This window comes from Pelobates fuscus, chromosome 2 (genome assembly GCF_036172605.1).
Source record: "Pelobates fuscus isolate aPelFus1 chromosome 2, aPelFus1.pri, whole genome shotgun sequence".
NCBI classification, from domain to species: Eukaryota; Metazoa; Chordata; class Amphibia; order Anura; family Pelobatidae; genus Pelobates; species Pelobates fuscus.
The window spans coordinates 268,079,719-268,098,251 of NC_086318.1; the positions used below are offsets into that span (position 1 = coordinate 268,079,719).

At 40.3% G+C, this 18,533-nt stretch overlaps 1 protein-coding gene across 1 annotated transcript in view; it reads left to right on the forward strand.

Moving 5' to 3' along the window:
- B3GALNT2 (beta-1,3-N-acetylgalactosaminyltransferase 2) overlaps nucleotides 1-18,533 on the forward strand; it is a 331,198-nt gene that overhangs the window by 194,663 nt on the left and 118,002 nt on the right. The window contains exons 5-6 of the mRNA XM_063443383.1: nucleotides 1,547-1,642; nucleotides 2,428-2,538. Of these exons, the coding sequence (XP_063299453.1) occupies nucleotides 1,547-1,642; nucleotides 2,428-2,538 (207 nt within the window). The remainder of the gene's footprint in view (nucleotides 1-1,546; nucleotides 1,643-2,427; nucleotides 2,539-18,533) is intronic.

An 18,533-nucleotide genomic window follows, 5' to 3' on the forward strand; every position in this document is an offset into this window, starting at 1 on the left:
AAACTGCCTCCTTACACATACTGAACCTTTCACACACACTGCACCCATCACACACTAATGCCCATAATCCCTACTACAGCCTCTATGTCGGCAGTCCCCAGGTAAGTTGTCAAACTGTTCTATAACGGGTTGACTACTTATTCTGGGAGAGCACCATAGCACTCCTGACACCATATCCACTACATAGAGCTGTAGTTGTTATTGTGTCTGGATTGTTCCTTTAAATAATCTTCCAGTGCCCCTCCCGAGATTAGGTACTGGATCCGCCCCTGTGTGATAGCAAGTAACTTTAAAGGGACATCATTGTAATAAAGTGGTCTGGTTTCCATGTGCCCTTCAATTTAACTCTGCATATGTAAAAATTGCCATTCTGTAGGTTTACATGTTTACACAGGTTTAAATATCTCTAATGGCTGCCACTCGGTAGAGTAAAATTTTGCTATTTCAATCTGATCTGATAGGTGCTGCATTTTGCTGCACATGCATATTAGCTTCCCAGTACTTTCCAAAAGCTCAAGCCTTATGATGAGACAAGAAATCAGGTGATACATTTTCAACCTTTGCCTGGGGTGTCAACTAAACGGTGAATAGCACACTATATTGTTAAGAATACACATTTGTATTCCTAACACTATAGTGTCCCTTTAAAGTCTGGCTATTTTGTCTGAACTAATGTGAGAATCAAAGGGAAACAACTAACTGTTTGGTGTCTTTCCAATTGATGTTGAATTAGCAGTGAATTATACAGGATGTAAGGATATATAGTGGTGCATTATACAGGATAGCCCCCTTCAAGAAAAGCCAAACATTCCCATAGTTAATCCTTACTATCCAAAATGTAGACTTTGTTGTGGTGGCTAAAAAAAAAATCAATAAAAAAAAAATCATCCTCTTAATTGGAATACAAAATAATAAAATAGTTACAAAAACACAAAAATATTTGTCAGTCAGCAAAAATATTGGGAAAAAATTACTCATTGGGGAAAGGGGCACATAGACAGATGCATGTCCACACAAGCTATATGCGTTTCATGGCTAGATCTAACTGTTGACAAAACAGCTGTCACATTACATTATGTTGCCCATGCTGTGACACAGCCTGGGGAGGTCCATGAAGGGAAGAGGGACCCTTCCCATGGTCCCTCTCTTCTCACCAGCAGTTCCAACTGTGGCTGATGTTGCTCCACCCTTTTTTATGACGCTAATGACGTCACAGCCCGTCAAAACGGTTGAATTTGACCGTTTTGGGGGCGTGGCTATAAATTAAAGGGCATTTAGGGTGTAGATTGCCCTGTTGTGGTTTCTGTTTTCAGTTCCCAAGAGTGCGTTATATTCTGTCTATTTTGGTACCACTTTTACCTAACTATTTCATATTCTATATTTCAATAAAATGATTCTTGTTTTAACTACCACAATTTTGAGTGCAAGGATTATCTATGAGAATGCTTGAAAATATGAAACCTGTGATGTTATTACTTATAGAGATTCCTTAAAAAAAATTTTTTAATTCTTTGTATTGTATGTCTTTATTTTGCATGTTAAACAGGAATCTTTATTTAGTGCCCGGTTTAGTCCAGCAAGCTCTGGCGTTCAGGTGAACAGGATATGGTATAAGCCAGTGGAACAGTTTATTTTACCAGAGGTGAGCTTTACACAAATATTTATTTCTCTCTTACTGTCCTTTTGTCAAAACAAAATGCAAAATTTACCCCTAATTTACTGCATCTAGTAATTATAATTTAACATGTAAATTAATTTCTTATTGTAGAGGTCCCAACAGAACCCTTGCTAATGAGACCTCCAGATTTCACGCAAGCCTGAAACCGCAGTAGAGTTATAAAACCATAATATTTATTTCCATGGTGTTAATATAAATGTGCATAAAGTTAACAGCATACCACCAAAAAGTCAACAGCAAACATTAACATGGCCCCTAGCAACCTAACGTGTTTTGTTTTTCTTTGCATTTTATCAATATTAGCCAAAACAATATTAATCTAGCAATAAGTTAAAGAAAAATTGAGTATATTGTACTAGAAGAATTTGATTTGGTACTAAACCATTTTCTTAAAATCACAGCTTTTTATTAACTCACAAATAGGAGTTTAAACAAAATTTTATACAGCAAAACATAAAACAATGTAAAAAGTGAAAAGATAAACCACATTAAGTTAGTCCTGTTATGGTGAAGTATTCTATTCATGTTATTCAATGTTTTTTGTTTTTTTCATATTACTGTATTTTCTTGTTTGAGTTATCGTCTGCTTTATTCTACAATCTTTTCTATGTACTGTTTATTTGTAGTGAACTTGTAGAATATGTGCTTCGGCAGTTTCAAATTCAAATACCAATGTACATTTCTCTTTGGGGGGTTTGAAGGCATGGTTCTATATGAAAGCCAAATACCAATGTGCATGTCTCTCTTAGGGGTTTGAAGGCACAGTTATATGGGAAAGCCATGACTCAGAAGGCTTAATTTCAGGAAATGTTCACCGTGTAATAGTCAACGATGCTGGTGGAATACTCAGGCTCACAACGGTAAGCATGCTTACAAACCTATTATTTTGGGAAATTACACATTTAAAAAAATAAAATAAAAAATGTTACTTTAGTGAATAACAACATATTTTTTTTATTTTTTAAAAGAACTCTTTATTTTTGCGGTGGTTTTTGTGGTTTTCAGGTAATCATGAGGCAAGAATTTCTGTTTTTTGGTATATTATAGATAAGATATATTGATTATTTTTTTATAAACAAAATTAACATCAGATATACTGGGCCATTGGTGAAAAGCTAAATATACTTAAGTCCAGTGTCATAGACTAACCTATCTAGCTCGCTCACATTTGTCCCTCTTCGATGTACTAAATATATGCTTCTTGTTTTAAACCATACTGGATCATAAAATTATAATAAAAGGAAACATACAGGATCACATGAGAAAACATGCCAGCAGCAAGTATGGTTACGCATTGCTTGAAAAGCAGAAACAGTGGGATCATGAAGCATAAAAGGCCTTAAACAGGCTTTAAATAGGTTGGTTAAATGCAGGCTTTAAATAGGTTGGTTAAATGCCAGCGCATGGTAACCCCTAACTATGGGGGTAGCGGAGGGGGGGTGGGGAGGTGGTAAGGTATGTGTTGCGCCATAGGATGGGGGTGCAGATACAAAGTAAATAAAGAATAATATAATATATTGTCCTCCAGGTATCCGAGACACGTATCGCCTGATATACAGGCATTTCATTCGGACTGAGGACAATATATTTTATTCTTTATTTACTTTGTTTTTATCTCCCGCGTGGAATTTACTTTTGTTTATAATTTAATAATGTTTAAACCATTTTTAATCTGCACAATCCTCTTGGACCAGCATTCTTGCCATCTCCATCTCAAGGGGGTCCTTGTCACTCCAAATTGGCATGGTTGTGCTAAACTTGGAGCCAGTAACATATGGGCTCCAAATTAAGGTAAACAGTAACCTGTGGACACTTTAACCCCTTAAGGACTGGACTGTTTTTGCGATGTTGTACATTTGCGACCAGGACTCTTTTTACACTTTTGTGGTGTTTGTGTTTAGCTGTAATTTTCCGCTCTCTCATTTACTGTTCCTATACAAATTATATGTTGTTTTTTTCAGGACAAAAAAGGCTTTCTTTACATACCATTATTTATATAATCTCATGTAATTTAATTTAAAAAAATAAAAAAATATGATGAAAAAAATGAAAAAAATACTTGTTTCTTGACTTTTACTTGAAAAATATTTTGCTCATCTACAAAAGCGAATTAAAAAAAACAAACTGCTAAATAGAATCAAAATTTTGTCCTGAGTTTTAAAATATCGAGTGTTTACATGCTTTTTTGCTTTTTTTTTTTGCAAGTTATAGGGCTATAGGTACAAGTAGGATATTGTGGTTTCAAAACATACATTTTTTCAAATTTATCAATAGTGACATTGTAACACTATTATCTGTCATGAATTCTCTGAATAACACCCCACATGTGCATATTTTTTTTAAAGTAGACAACCCAGGGTATTCAATATGGGGTATGTCCAGTCTTTTTTAGTAGCCACCTAGTCGCAAACACTGGCCAAAGTTAGCGTTCATATTTGTTTGTGTGTGAAAAAGTAAAAAACTAAATTGAACGCTAATTTTGGCCAGTGTTTGTGACTAAGTGGCTACTAAAAAAGACTGGACATACCCCATTTGCAATACCTTGGGTTGTCTTCTTTTGCAAATGGTATGCCATCATGGGGGTAATTCTCATTCCTGGGCTACCATACGCTCTCAAAGGCAACGTAACCAACCTGGCCATTTTCAATGTAAAAATATTTGACCTATATATTTGACCCTATAACTTTCCCTATAACGCTATAAAATCTGTACATGGGGGTACTGTTAAACTCGGGAATCTTTGCTGAACACAAATATTAGTGTTTCAAAACAGGAAAACATATCACAACAATGATATCATCAGTAAAAGTGCTGTTTGTGTGTAAAAAATTTGAAAAAGTCACTTTCACTGAAAATATCATCGCTGTGATAGGTTTTACTGTTTGGAATCACGAATATTTGTGTTTAGCAAAGTCTCCCGAGTAAAACGGTACCCCCCCATGTACAGGTTTTAGGGTGTCATAGAAAGTTACAGAGTAAAATACAGTGCTAGCAAATTAAATTCTCTGCAATTTCGGCCTGGGTTGGCAGGCAGGTCCCTCAATTTGCAATTAATACAATTATTTAATTATGTAAAAATATTACATAAATACGCACGTAGAATTTAAATATATATGCACATTTACATATTGTAAGTCTGCGTGTATATTTATATAATTATTTATGTAATTTTGTATATAAACGTATATTTCGTATTATTTTTATTTATTTATATATACATAGATATATATACAATTTCATTCTAAGTGTATTTTGATATAAATGTATATATTTACATTTTTTTTTTAAATTCTTTATTTTTGTTGTGCAAGCATTACATTACACTTGAGTAGCCACGATAGCCATATCAAGCTTCATACCAGTAACAGTTGAAAACAGTATCATGACATGAGAGGTACTGCACATTTTTAAAAGTAGAATATGTATGAAGGTGAACAACAGATTAAATTCCCGCTTAAAAAGTATCATGAAAGTCAGAAAGTAAGAGTCAGAGGAGTGACAAAAGGGAGATCGTGTGACATGCATCTGAGTCTGAACATGAAATAGTTAGAAATCTGCTTGTAAACTTATGAATAACAGGCTTGTAAGTGACAGGCTTGTGAGACAGGCTTACTGAAATACTAATAAAGGAAAACAAGTGCTAAACAATATGTGTGACATTAGCCTCCGCCATCTTAGGTAGGTCCCAGAGTGGTATGGTCGGCAGTGCTGGCCTAGGAGCTGTGGACCGCTGGGTAATTGTTGTCCAGTATAATTAATTAGTCCGGGTGCTGTCTTGGACCGGTTGAGTACCGTCCTAAGCTTATGCCCGTGGCAACCAGGCTGGGAGCAGGGTCCTGGTCGGATCCACAATAGTGGGTGAGCTTTTCAGGCTGTCATCGGGTGTGTCGTGGAGTGCAGTCCGTTAGAGTCCGCAGTTCGGGCAGTCTTGTTGCAGGCTGGGTGTTGTGTGAGCGCCCGATCTGTCCTCCAGTACAGATGTCGCACCGGCAGCTGGCACACGCGCTCCTGGCAGGGAAGGTTGCTGAGCACCTCTCCGTCTCCCCCGTGCAGCCGCTGTTTTCCGCTTGTTCGGGTCCTCTGTGCCTCACACTGCTGGCTTAAGTGGCCGCGATGGCTGGGATCAGGAGGTAGAAGCCATTGTAGTTAGAATCTTGGGAGGGATAAGATTTACCTCCTGCTGTCTGTGCACATGGCGCCCGCCATTTTGGAGGCAGCAATCTGGCCACACTGTCTCACAGTCGCGGTCACTGGGTGTGGACCGGGATCACCCCCCCCCCGGTCCAGAGGGGGGGGGAACGGGACCGCACCGGGGTAGAATTGCTGTCAGGCTCCGTTAGGCGGGATAGTGGAGCGGAGGCCGTCCACTCCACTCACCGCCAGGGAAGGTCTCGCTCGCTGCTGCAGAGACCTCCCCTCCAGGGGACTAAAACTCAGGGAGCAAGCCTCTCCCTGGTTCCGGTAGCCCGAGTCCATCGAGGGCCACAGTAGTGGGTGAGTTGGGTGCTGAAAGACATGTTTTGTGAGCTTTAAAATGTCTGCGTTTGCAGGAGCTCAGCCATCCTGCGACCGCTCTGCTCGGCGGCCCGGCCCCGCCCCCGTATATATTTTAATTTTAAAATACAGTTAGAATAAAATTTCATATAGATATATAATTTTTTTTAATTCATTATTTTAATTTTTTTTTAATTTAATTTACTTCTTATTTGTATTTTATAAAAATATATATACAATATATATAGTTATTATATATATATACATGTGTAATTTAATTAGAAGTGTATTTTTATATTAATATATGTACATATTAATATAAAAATACACATAGTATGATATTATATATATGATATATAGACATATATTATATAGATATAATATATTTCTATATAGCATATATATACACACATATATATAATTTTTTTTTTATTATTAACATTAACTTTATTTTTTCTTTGATTTTACACTAGCAGGGAGACTGCCTGTCAGCACAGACAGTCCCCCTGCAGGCAGACACATGGACACCTATTGTGACCATGTGATCCCTCTGAGCGATCACATGGCCCCCAGGGTCCATCTTAAAGTTAGGACGGTTCAGGACAGTCATCGGTCGGCAACGCAAAAATGCCGATGATGGTCCTGAACCGTCCTCCGTCCTTAAGGGGTTAATATAATTATTGATTGTTCATACGTTCTGCACTATTTTTCTTGCACTTTATGTCTACTATCTACATATATATATATATAATTATATATATATATATATATATATATATATATATATATATATGTATATATATATATGTATATATATATGTAGATATATGTAGATAGTGATCAGCACTCACGGACTTGATGAAGTTAAAACTTAGTTTATTGATTTTCCATATTAAAAGATCAACGTTTCAGTTCCCTCTGGAACTTTCATCAGGATCAGGCATATATATATATATATATATACTCGAGTATAAGATGAGTTTTTCAGCACATTTTTTGTGCTGAAAAACCCCCACTCGTCTTATACTCGAGTCAATTGTCTGTATTATGGCAATTTACATTGCCATAATACAGACAAGGACCGGGGGCTGGCAGGAAGCTGTAACTTACCTTTCCTGCAGCTCCTGTCAGCTCCCTTCTCTCTCCTCCGGTCCGTGCAGCTCCCAGGTCAGCTCCCTACAGCCCACACACTGCATACACACGCACTGCATTCATACACGCACTGCATACGCACACTGCACTCATACACACACACACTGCACTCATACACACACACTGCACTCATACACACACACTGCACTCATACACACACATACACACTGCACTCATACACACACACTGCATTCATTATATACACACACTGTAAATAAATATTCAATTAATATAATTTTTTTAGGATCTAATTTTATTTAGAAATTTACCAGTAGCTGCTTCATTTCCCACCCTAGTCTTATACTCGAGTCAATAGGTTTTCCCAGTTTTTGGGGGTAAAATTAGGGGCCTCGGCTTATATTCGGGTCGGCTTATACTCGAGTATATACGGTGTGTGTGTGTGTGTGTATATATATATATATATATATACACATACACACACAGAGTTTGTAAAGGGCTACAGGACAGGTCTCTGTTGCTACCTCAAAGGCACAGAAAACGAGCACATTCAGAGCCATAACATCAAAAAGGCTCTATAATTGTGAGTATTCCCTTTTTAAAACAAATTATTTTAATTGGTTGATTGTAACAATGTTACACTAATATATTTCTCTCTGTCTCTTCCCGGCATGTGTATGATTTTTTTTTTAAATGCATGGGTAAGCTCTGAATCCTTTTAGCGAGACAGTGAGACAGTCTGACAGCATATAACAGAATTGAGTGGCAAGTAGTAATAGGGCTCACTTGTGGGTATTCTGGCTCTGCCGTGGGCGTGGCTCCCTCTATTGTATTCCGATCTTTGCATGTGGAGGAATTGGTAGTGTATCCGGGGAAAAACATGGGTGCTTGGGATCCTCGATGGCCCAACATCCAGAATCGGCTGGCGACACAATCCCGTTGTCGGTCAGTCCTGCCAAAAACCTTGGAGGATGTTGTATGAAATACTATCCTTATTGAAGACTGTTGAGGGTAGTGTATAAGTTCATGTGCTTGTGGAGCTCTTTGATAAACGGCTTACGCAGGACCGGTCCAGGGGGGGGGCCCTGAGAGAAAGCTTGGTCAGTTAGTAAACTCCAGGCCAGCTGTCCCAGGATGCCTTTCCTCGAGTCGCGCCCCGGTGCAAGTCAGGTATGTGGAGACCATTGTGCCAAATACCGAGGTAACGGCCACCTTCTCCGGCAAAGAGGGTCTGGGGCATTCCGCCCATAGATGTTTGCAAATCTCTCGATACAGGGGTCTTTGGATCCAATAATGGATTAATTGTGCCAAGCGTTCGTGTAAGGACCATTTGGTGGATCTGGGGTGCCGGATGGTATGGGGATAGAAGAGTGCTTCCACAGTTGTGTCCAGGAAGACATCCAAATTGCCCCCCGAAGGGCTAGTTTGAGAAGCTATGACCACAGATTCCTTGATGTATGAAGAGTCTTCAGGGTCGTCCCCATGCCACCTGTCTTTGTTATCGGAAGGTGACTGGTCCGCCCTCCACTTGTGTAGGATGGAGAGAGGTTGAGGGGGAAGGGAGTCCTCCTCATCGTCTGAGAGGGGGTCTAATGGAGTTTGAGAGGCTCAGTCTGTCTTCTTTGCTAGCTTTGCTGGGGCCTTGCTGTTTGGGCACGGGGCCCCGTGTCGCCCCCTATCCAGTAGCGTTTGGGCGCTCTCACTTACTCCCTCGAAGGAGTCTGAGTCGGTGGAATCTTCCACGGGAGACCCCGAAGCACCACTATCCTTTGATATCTGTGGGAGGGCCCGTGCAAGGTCCTTTTTCAACTGAGGCTGCCATGTTTATCATAGCCTGCAGGTTCTGCTCCTGCTTGGGGGAGTCCATGGTCCATGTTATTGTGCTTCTATAGTTGTTGATACCTACAGAAGAAACAATATGCGTGTTATGTGAGAAACAATCGTAGGCACCACCGACAGGTATATTGCGCGCTCTTTCTCTCTCTCTCTCTCTCTCGCTTTCTCTCTCGCTTTCTCTCTCGCTTTCTCTCTCGCTTTCTCTCTCGCTTTCTCTCTCGCTTTCTCTCTCGCTTTCTCTCTCGCTTTCTCTCTCTCGCTTTCTCTCTCTCGCTTTCTCTCTCGCTCTCTCTTTCGCTTTCTCTCTTGCTTTCTCTCTTGCTTTCTCTCTCTTGCTTTCTCTCTCTTGCTTTCTCTCTCTCGATTTCTCTCTCTCGCTTTCTCTTGCTCTCTCACTTTCTCTCTCTTTCTCTCTCTCTCTCGCTTTCTCTCTCTCTCGCTTTCTCTCTCTCTCGCTTTCTCTCTCTCTCTCGCTTTCTCTCTCTCTCTCTCGCTTTCTCTCGCTTTCTCTCGCTCTCGCTTTCTCTCTCGCTCTCGCTTTCTCTCTCGCTCTCGCTTTCTCTCTCTCTCTCGCTCTCTCTCTCTCTCGCTTTCTCTCTCTCTCTCGCTTTCTCTCTCTCTCTCGCTTTCTCTCTCGCTTTCTCTCTCTCGCTTTCTCTCTCTTGCTTTCTCTCTCTCGCTTTCTCTCTCTTGCTTTCTCTCTCTCGCTTTCTCTCTCTTGCTTTCTCTCTCTCGCTTTCTCTCGCTCTCTCGCTTTCTCTTGCTCTCTCGCTTTCTCTCTCTCTCGCTTTCTCTCTCTCTCGCTTTCTCTCTCTCTCGCTTTCTCTCTCTCTCGCTTTCTCTCTCTCTCGCTTTCTCTCTCTCTCTCTCGCTTTCTCTCTCTCTCTCTCGCTTTCTCTCTCTCTCTCTCTCGCTTTCTCTCTCTCTCTCTCTCTCGCTTTCTCTCTCTCTCGCGCGTTCTCTCTCTCTCTCGCTTTCTCTCTCTCTCTCGCTTTCTCTCTCTCTCTCTCGCTTTCTCTCTCTCTCTCTCGCTTTCTCTCTCTCTCGCTTTCTCTCTCTCTCTCTCGCTTTCTCTCTCTCTCTCTCGCTTTCTCTCTCTCTCGCTTTCTCTCTCTCGCTCTCGCTTTCTCTCGCTCTCGCTTTCTCTCTCTCTCGCTTTCTCTCTCTCGCTCTCTCTCTCTCTCGCTTTCTCTCTCGCTTTCTCGCTCGCTTTCTCGCGCTCTCTCGCTCTCTCTCTCTCGCTCTCTCGCTCTCTCTCTCGCTCTCTCTCTCGCTCTCTCTCTCGCTCTCGCTCTCTCTCTCGCTCTCTCTCTCGCTCTCTCTCTCGCTCTCTTTCGCGCTCTCTTTCGCGCTCTCTTTCGCGCTCTCTTTCGCGCTCTCTCTTGCGCTCTCTCTTGCGCTCTCTCGCTCTTTCGCTCTCGCGCTTTCGCTCTCGCTCTCTTTCGCGCTCGCTCTTGCTCGCTCTCTTTCGCTCGCGCTCTTGCTCTCTCTCTTGCTCTCTCTCTTGCTCATCAATATTATTAGATGCATTAAATCAATTATAAAGTTAAAAAGAGATTTTTATATTTTCTAATTAAAATTTTTTTTTTGAAAGAATTCTTTCCAAAGGTCCCTCCTAAAAATAATATTTCAGAAGGGTCACCCTCGGAAATATTCCTTCTTCCATACTTAATTGGGTTGGAAGGACATATATATCAAAAGAGGAGGATAATTATAGAAAACAATATGAAAAATTAATTATAAAAAAATATAAAAAAGAGATAAAGGAACATTTTTCATTTAAGCCTTTAGGGGAAAGAGTGTCAAGTTCCATTATCCAATAAGTCTCTCTTTGTAAGAGGAGTCTCCCTCTATCTCCGCCTCTAGCTGCAATAGGGACATGATCAAATGCCACACAGCGCAAAGCAGACAATGGATGTTGCTTATCCAGGAAATGTCTGGCCTTTTTAACTTTATAATTGATTTAATGCATCTAATAATATTGATGAGCATGGCTATAGACACTCACCGATAACTATCTACATATTTAAATCATGACTGTGTGGATTCTGTATGCTTTGATTAACATTTGCCTTTATTAACCTTTATTAACCTGTCTGTCATTTTTAGGGGCGTAGTACTTTTTAGCTCTTGTATTTAGTACTATTATACACTAAATTGCACATATTTATGTCACGCTATTTTTTTTTTTGTATTTGATAAATGAAGGAATACCTCTTTAATACATGTTACACACACAAACATTGGACACATATTACCCAGGGTCACTTCTAAGAGACTGTGACGCTACCTAGATTTAGACCCGACCCCCCGATCACGTGACGCGGAAGTTCAGACTAAGTTGCGCCGAGTACACGCCGGGCATCAGGGGGAACATGATACAGCTGATATGGTGAGTGTCTATTGGTTTATATGTTGAATATGTCTTATATATGTTTGTTTTTTGTCATATTATATGCCTTTGCTCCGATCGGGAGCTGAAACGTTGACCTAGCAGAACTAACCTGCATTAAATTGGATGAAAGAAACCCATGAGTGACGGAGAGAGAGAGAGATATAAAGAAAAAAAGAAAGAAAGAGAGAGAAAAAGAGAGCGAGAGAGAGAGAGAAAAAGAGAGCGAGAGAGAGAGAGAAAGAGAGAGCGAGAGAGAGCGAGAGAGAGAGAAAAAGAGAGAGCGAGAGAGAGAGAAAAAGAGAGAGCGAGAGAGAGAGAAAAAGAGAGAGCGAGAGAGAGAGAAAAAGAGAGAGCGAGAAAAAGAGAGAGCGAGAGAGAGAGAAAAAGAGAGAGCGAGAGAGAGAGAAAAAGAGAGAGCGAGAGAGAGAGAAAAAGAGAGTGCGAGAAAGAGAGAAAAAGAGAGAGCGAGAAAGAGAGAGAGAGAGCGAGAGAGAGAGAAAGAAAAAAGAAAAGAAAGACATGTTACACACGCAAACATTGGACACATATTACCCAGGGTCACTTCACAATATAGGTGCCTGGGTATCTTCTTATATGTATTCGTACATTTCACACCTTCTTGATGAAGTTGATACACATATTTTTATTTCTCATATTTTATATTACCGTATATACTCGAGTATAAGCCGACCCGAATATAAGCCGAGGACCCTAATTTTACCCCAAAAAACGGAGAAAACTTATTGACTCGAGTATAAGACTAGGGTGGGAAATGCAGCAGCTGCTGGTAAATTTCTAAATAAAATTAGATCCTTAAAAAATTATATTAATTGAATATTTATTTACAGTGTGTGTATATAATGAGTGCAGTGTGTATATGAATGCAGTGTGTGTGTATGAGAATGCTGTGTGTATGAGAATGCTGTGTGTGTATGAATGCTGTGTGTATGAGAATGCTGTGTGTGTATGAATGCTGTGTGTATGAGAATGCTGTGTGTGTATGAATGCTGTGTGTATGAGTGCAGTGTGTGTGTATGAGTGCAGTGTGTGTGTATGAGTGCAGTGTGTGTGTATGAGTGCAGTGTGTGTGTATGAGAATGGTGTGTGTATGAATGCTGTGTGTATGAGTGCAGTGTGTGTGTGTGTGTATGAGTGCAGTGTGTGTGTGTATGAGTGCAGTGTGTGTGTGTATGAGTGCAGTGTGTGTGTGTATGAGTGCAGTGTGTGTGTGTATGAGTGCAGTGTGTGTGTGTATGAGTGCAGTGTGTGTGTGTATGAGTGCAGTGTATGTGTGTATGAGTGCAGTGTGTGTGTGTATGAGTGCAGTGTGTGTGTATGAGAATGGTGTGTGTATGAATGCAGGGTGTGTGTATGAATGCTGTGTGTGTGTGTATGAGTGCAGTGTGTGTGTGTATGAGTGCAGTGTGTGTGTGTATGAGTGCAGTGTGTGTGTATGAGTGCAGTGTGTGTGTGTGTGTGTATGAATGCAGTGTGTGTGTGTGTGTGTATGAATGCAGTGTGTGTGTGTGTGTGTATGAATGCAGTGTGTGTGTGTGTGTGTGTATGAATGCAGTGTGTGTATGTGTGTATGTAATGCAGAGTGTGATGCAGAGCCTTGGTGGGGGGTGGGCATTTTTATTTTTTAATTATTATTTTAATATTTTTTTTGTTTCATTACATTTTTTTATTATTATTATTTTATTATTTTATTATTTTTTTTTAATTATTTTTTTTATTATTATTAATATATATAAAATTTTTTGTCCCCCCTCCCTGCTTGCTAGCTGGCCAGGGAGGGGGGCTCTCCTTCCCTGGTGGTCCAGTGGATGGGCACTGTGTAGGAGGGGGCTGTGGGGGCTGCAGCCCCCACAGCCCCCATTGTCTGTATTATGGCAATGCAAATTGCCATAATACAGACTCTGACTCGAGTATAAGCCGAGTTGGGGTTTTTTAGCACAAAAAATGTGCTGAAAAACTCGGCTTATACTCGAGTATATACGGTATATATTTGAAGGCTTGGCCTGTAGTTGTGGGAGGGGCTTGAATTCCCTTTAAAGGGGCTGCCAAACCACTCCCACCTTATCGTTACTGGTCTGGCTAGTCAGAAACATTTACTTCCGGTTCAGACCGCCATTTTGAATTTTCTTACCTGTTTCCTCGTGGTCTCCTGGTCCGGTGCTCCCTTGGCTCTCCTTCCCGTCGCCTGCGTCCACACAGCCCGTTCGTTACTTGCCGCTGAATAAACCGTAAGTTAGGTCTGCCGTAAAGCAACCGCTGCAAACTTCCCAGCTTTACACGGCAGAGCCCCGTTCGTTTCAACCAGCGTTCGATACTTTTCGTTTCATACAGTACACCGTTCGGCTAAATTCCCTTAGCCACTCGCATATGTTTCATATTACTTAAACTAACGAACGCTATCATTCGGTTACATATATAACATTTCCTTTTCGGTTCAATTACAATTAAAATGTATCCATTCGTATGTATCAATACTCCATCTAGTTCATTCATTTTCATTATAACTACTCACGAATTTCAACCAGTACTCCAGGGGAATTTTACCCCTACTGGTAACAAACGGTATTACAGTCACTTATAATTCTACTATACGTTTAAACCTAGAGTGGTGTCCTGATTTTTCTGACCTTTTCCAATCAGGTTTTTCTTACCAGGGATTCGTACTAGGATTTGTGAATTCTGACACCCGTATCAATTATATTTTCTTTCTAGGTTGGTTGGAATTTAATTATCATTCATGTAAAGGCATACAATACATATGAAATTAGTTAAGTGTGTAATTTACTCTTCTAGGTTATTATTCATTGGACGGTAGCTTTTACAAGCAAGGAAGCCGTCACCTTTCTCTCAGTTAAATCCCATCTGCAGAGTGTCGGGTAGGTTCTGGTTTTAGGGCCTACGATCTGGCCAAACTACTACCTTATATTCAGAATTTATATATCATCATGCCCACAGGTCAACTACTCGATACTATTAAAGTCACTGTTTACCTCTTCTTTGACAACTCGGCCTGACTCACATATCAGGTACTACGCCAGAAACCATTACTTTCTATGTTTTAAAGGGTACTGGTCCTAGGTTATGTGGCCCAATTAGGTAAACTTTTCTAATCTTAATCCATAGACTAGTGGTCCCGCGAGGCCAACATCCCCATCCTCATACTCGGAGGTACTACGCCCCTCACGCCAAATCATAGCTAGCCGCCTCGCAACAATGCAAAGAGAGGGCCTCACCTGTCACTCCCATTCTTTCTTATGCTTTAATTGACACCGAGAGGCCAACACCCCGCCACAACGTTCGGTGGCCTCAAACTTCCCCTCGGGCCCACGCATAGATAGTGCCTCTCAAGCCGCTTGGCAACTAGCAGGGACTCATATGTCACGCTCAAAAGCATAATTGTTTCACCGCTTGGTATTTAGCTAGCCCACCAGTACCCACCCATTTAATTTCATGTACAAACCAACAAACCACTCCATTTTTCACCTAAACACTGACCCCGATCGATCATTCGGTGTACTACAGGCTTTTTAGACGTTTTGACTTATCTAAATAAAGAAAGAAGTTGGTTACCGTATTACGTCTTATGGTATTTCATTTTTGCCCACTTTTATTACAGGCCTACTGCTTTGTCGGTTCCGGCACACCACAACCGACTGGTTCCAGCTCATTGATGTTATGGTTATTATATGCTAGATTTCTGTATACGGCTATATTGCCCCGACTACAAATTTGAAGGCTTGGCCTGTAGTTGTGGGAGGGGCTTGAATTCCCTTTAAAGGGGCTGCCAAACCACTCCCACCTTATCGTTACTGGTCTGGCGAGTCACCCCACCCACCACTCCCTCTATTCATAAACACCCTCTAAGGTAGGCCCACTTTTATTACAGGCCTACTGCTTTGTCGGTTCCGGCACACCACAACCGACTGGTTCCAACTCATTGATGTTATGGTTATTATATGCTAGATTTCTGTATACGGCTATATTGCCCCGACTACAAATATTTTTTATTTTTATATTTTACATATTTTTTATATTTATTTTTATATTTTTTCACTTTTTGTATGTTAGTTTCATCATTAATATTGTCCTTATTTATATGACAGTTATTCTACATTGTATAGATAGGTGGCGTTTGAGATTAATTGCATCCACCTTTTAATATATATGTATTCGATAGTTCTCATGTTCATCAGGATGTACGACTGGTACTTGCTGCCATAGTATTTGAACACAATATCACCGGGAGGCTGGTCTTTTCTTCGAATGGAGATGTCGTCCTGATGGTAGCTGGAAACACAGCAGCAACCTGAGCTGAATGTATCAGCGGTTGCTAAGAGACTGGGACGCTACCTAGATTTAGACCCGACCCCCCGTTCACGTAACGCGGAAGTTCAGACTAATGACACACATGCGCAGTTGCGCCGAGTACACGCCGAGTACACGCCGGGCATCAGGGGGAACATGATACAGCTGATGTGGTGAGTGTCTATTGGTTTATATGTTGAATATGTCTTATATATGTTTGTTTTTTTGTCATATTATATGCCTTTGTTGTCCTGATGAAAGCTCCGATCGGGAGCTGAAACGTAGACCTAGCACAACTAACCTACAATAAATTGGATGAAAGAAACCCATGAGTGCCGGTATTTTTTATTTTTTTGATATTTTATATTTTTGGGATTTGGCACCTGGTACTATTTATTTGAGAAGGAGTGCAAGAGGCTTTAATTTGTGTGTGTGTGTGTATGTATGTATGTATGTATATATATATATATATATATATATATATATATATTATATGAAAAAAATGCCTTGCACTCCAACTTGCATAGTAGCAGACCCGGTGCTCGATTGCACTAAATAGATACAGCCAACAGAAATCAGCACTCCCAAGGTTTATTCAAAAAATCTAAAATTATTCTTTATTCCAACGGTCAACGTTTCAGTTCCGCTAGGCAACTTTCATCAGGACTGAATACAAACATATTTAAAAATCAGCATTGCTTAAATAAGGAAAGTAATCAAATAAACTCACAGTTCAGATGTGCAGGGGGCCGACCATCCTCCCTTCCGGGTGGGTGGGTACAGGAAGCATACGTCTCTCTTTTCGTGCGCTCAGGTTACTTCCTGAAAGCCCGCGTCCTCCATCTCCATGGCGACGTCAGGCGCATCCGTATTGGACAAACTGCTATCTCTGTGTCCACCCCTCGCACGGGAGCTAGCTTTCACACGCCTTGCTAAGGGAATACATTGTACCAATGCATTAAGCCTGTTGTATAGATACACACTCATCTGTATGATCATACACCGGCTTCCAGTGAATATATAAACCACTGTCATTACTTACATAAAATTAATGATATAAGAAAGCCTAATTAGTAAATGATTCTAACTGATATAGAGGTCATACTGTCTGACACATATCTTGATTAACCCCTGTGGACACTTTCCTTGATATCCCAAAAATCAAGTGCTCAGAGTGTATTTAATATTATAACAACCTAATAAGATGCAAAATATAATCTGCAACCTCCCCTCTCTAGTACTTCTCAAAGTGCATATTACACGATGTTTAACAATAATGAAGTGCTCATATTGCTCTAATATCAAAGGGTATTTGAGCCTAATTATCAAAAATAATCATAAATTGTGTCTGTGCAGAAAAAAACATTCTATAAACAACAAAGTGCTAAGTGCATGATATTAAAGTGATACTAATGCTACATAATAGTCCACCTAAGTGATCCTATGTAAACTACTAAAGTCTCCCATATATATATATATATATATATATATATATATAAAAAAGATTTACGTGTATAATTTTACATGTGCCAAACCTACCTATACCTATAGAGACCTAAGTACTAATATTTCCTTAAGAATAGGAATGAATCATACTTTATATCTAAGAAACAAGAAAAAATAAAAGCATACGAGGCATTGCATACAGAGGATCCTTAACTCATCCTACATAATATCCAGAACCATGGTTAAAAGACTACCAGAATGATGTATATTTGATACAACTTCATAAACAAAAAAAATTAAAAAAATAATAAAAATAGGCCTGACAACACAATTATAGACATATTCACATATTCTTATAACCATACTGAGCTATGTTCTAATAAGACCCTCTCTGCCATATAACCCGTTAGAGGAAAGAAGTGTATGTTAGTTTCTCATTAAGTCCATGAGGGGCCAATGTTCCCAACTTCTGATTCCACCATTTCTCCTTCTGTAGTAACTGCTCCTGTCTGTTGCCACCTCTTCTCGAGGTTGGGAGATGGTCTATCGCCACACACTTCAATGAGGCCAGGGGATGGCCTTTCTCCAGGAAGTGTCGTGCCACCGGTTTGTCTAACTTATTGTCCCTATAGGCCAATCTAAAGCTTGACCTGCGCCCTCTTATTCTTTCGCAAAGTGCTGTTTCCGTCTTGCCAACTTAGTTTAAACCACAGGGGCATGACAGTTTATAGATTACGTAATCTGTACGGCAACTAATCCTGTGTTGAATTTTAAACAGTTGACCCGTATGTGGATGATTGAAACTCTTGCAAGGTATGAGGTGTCCACAGGTCACACAGCCTAGACATCTCACACAGCTGTAGTTTACATTTTTACTGGCTGGCATGTAACTTTGAACCGGGTCAGTATGGACCAGAAGATCCCTTAGATTCCTGTTGTTCCTGTAGGAAAACGTTGGTCCATAATGTGCCAGTTTCTAGTTCCTGTCTGACAGATTTTAGTAGTAGCTGTATTATACATCATTGGAAAAGGAATTCTAGTGTTCTTCTCTCGCGGCTTCTTCTCTGTCTCTCTTCTTTGTTCTCTGGCTTTTTTAAGTGCTCTATCCAGCACTTTACTTTTATATCCTCTCGGTGTAAATTTATTATACATTTCCTGTAGTTGTTTTTCGCACTGAATTTACCTAGAATTATTTCTCATTACTCTCAAAATTGAAAAAAGGGTAGGGAATTCTTGACGTTTGGGATGCAC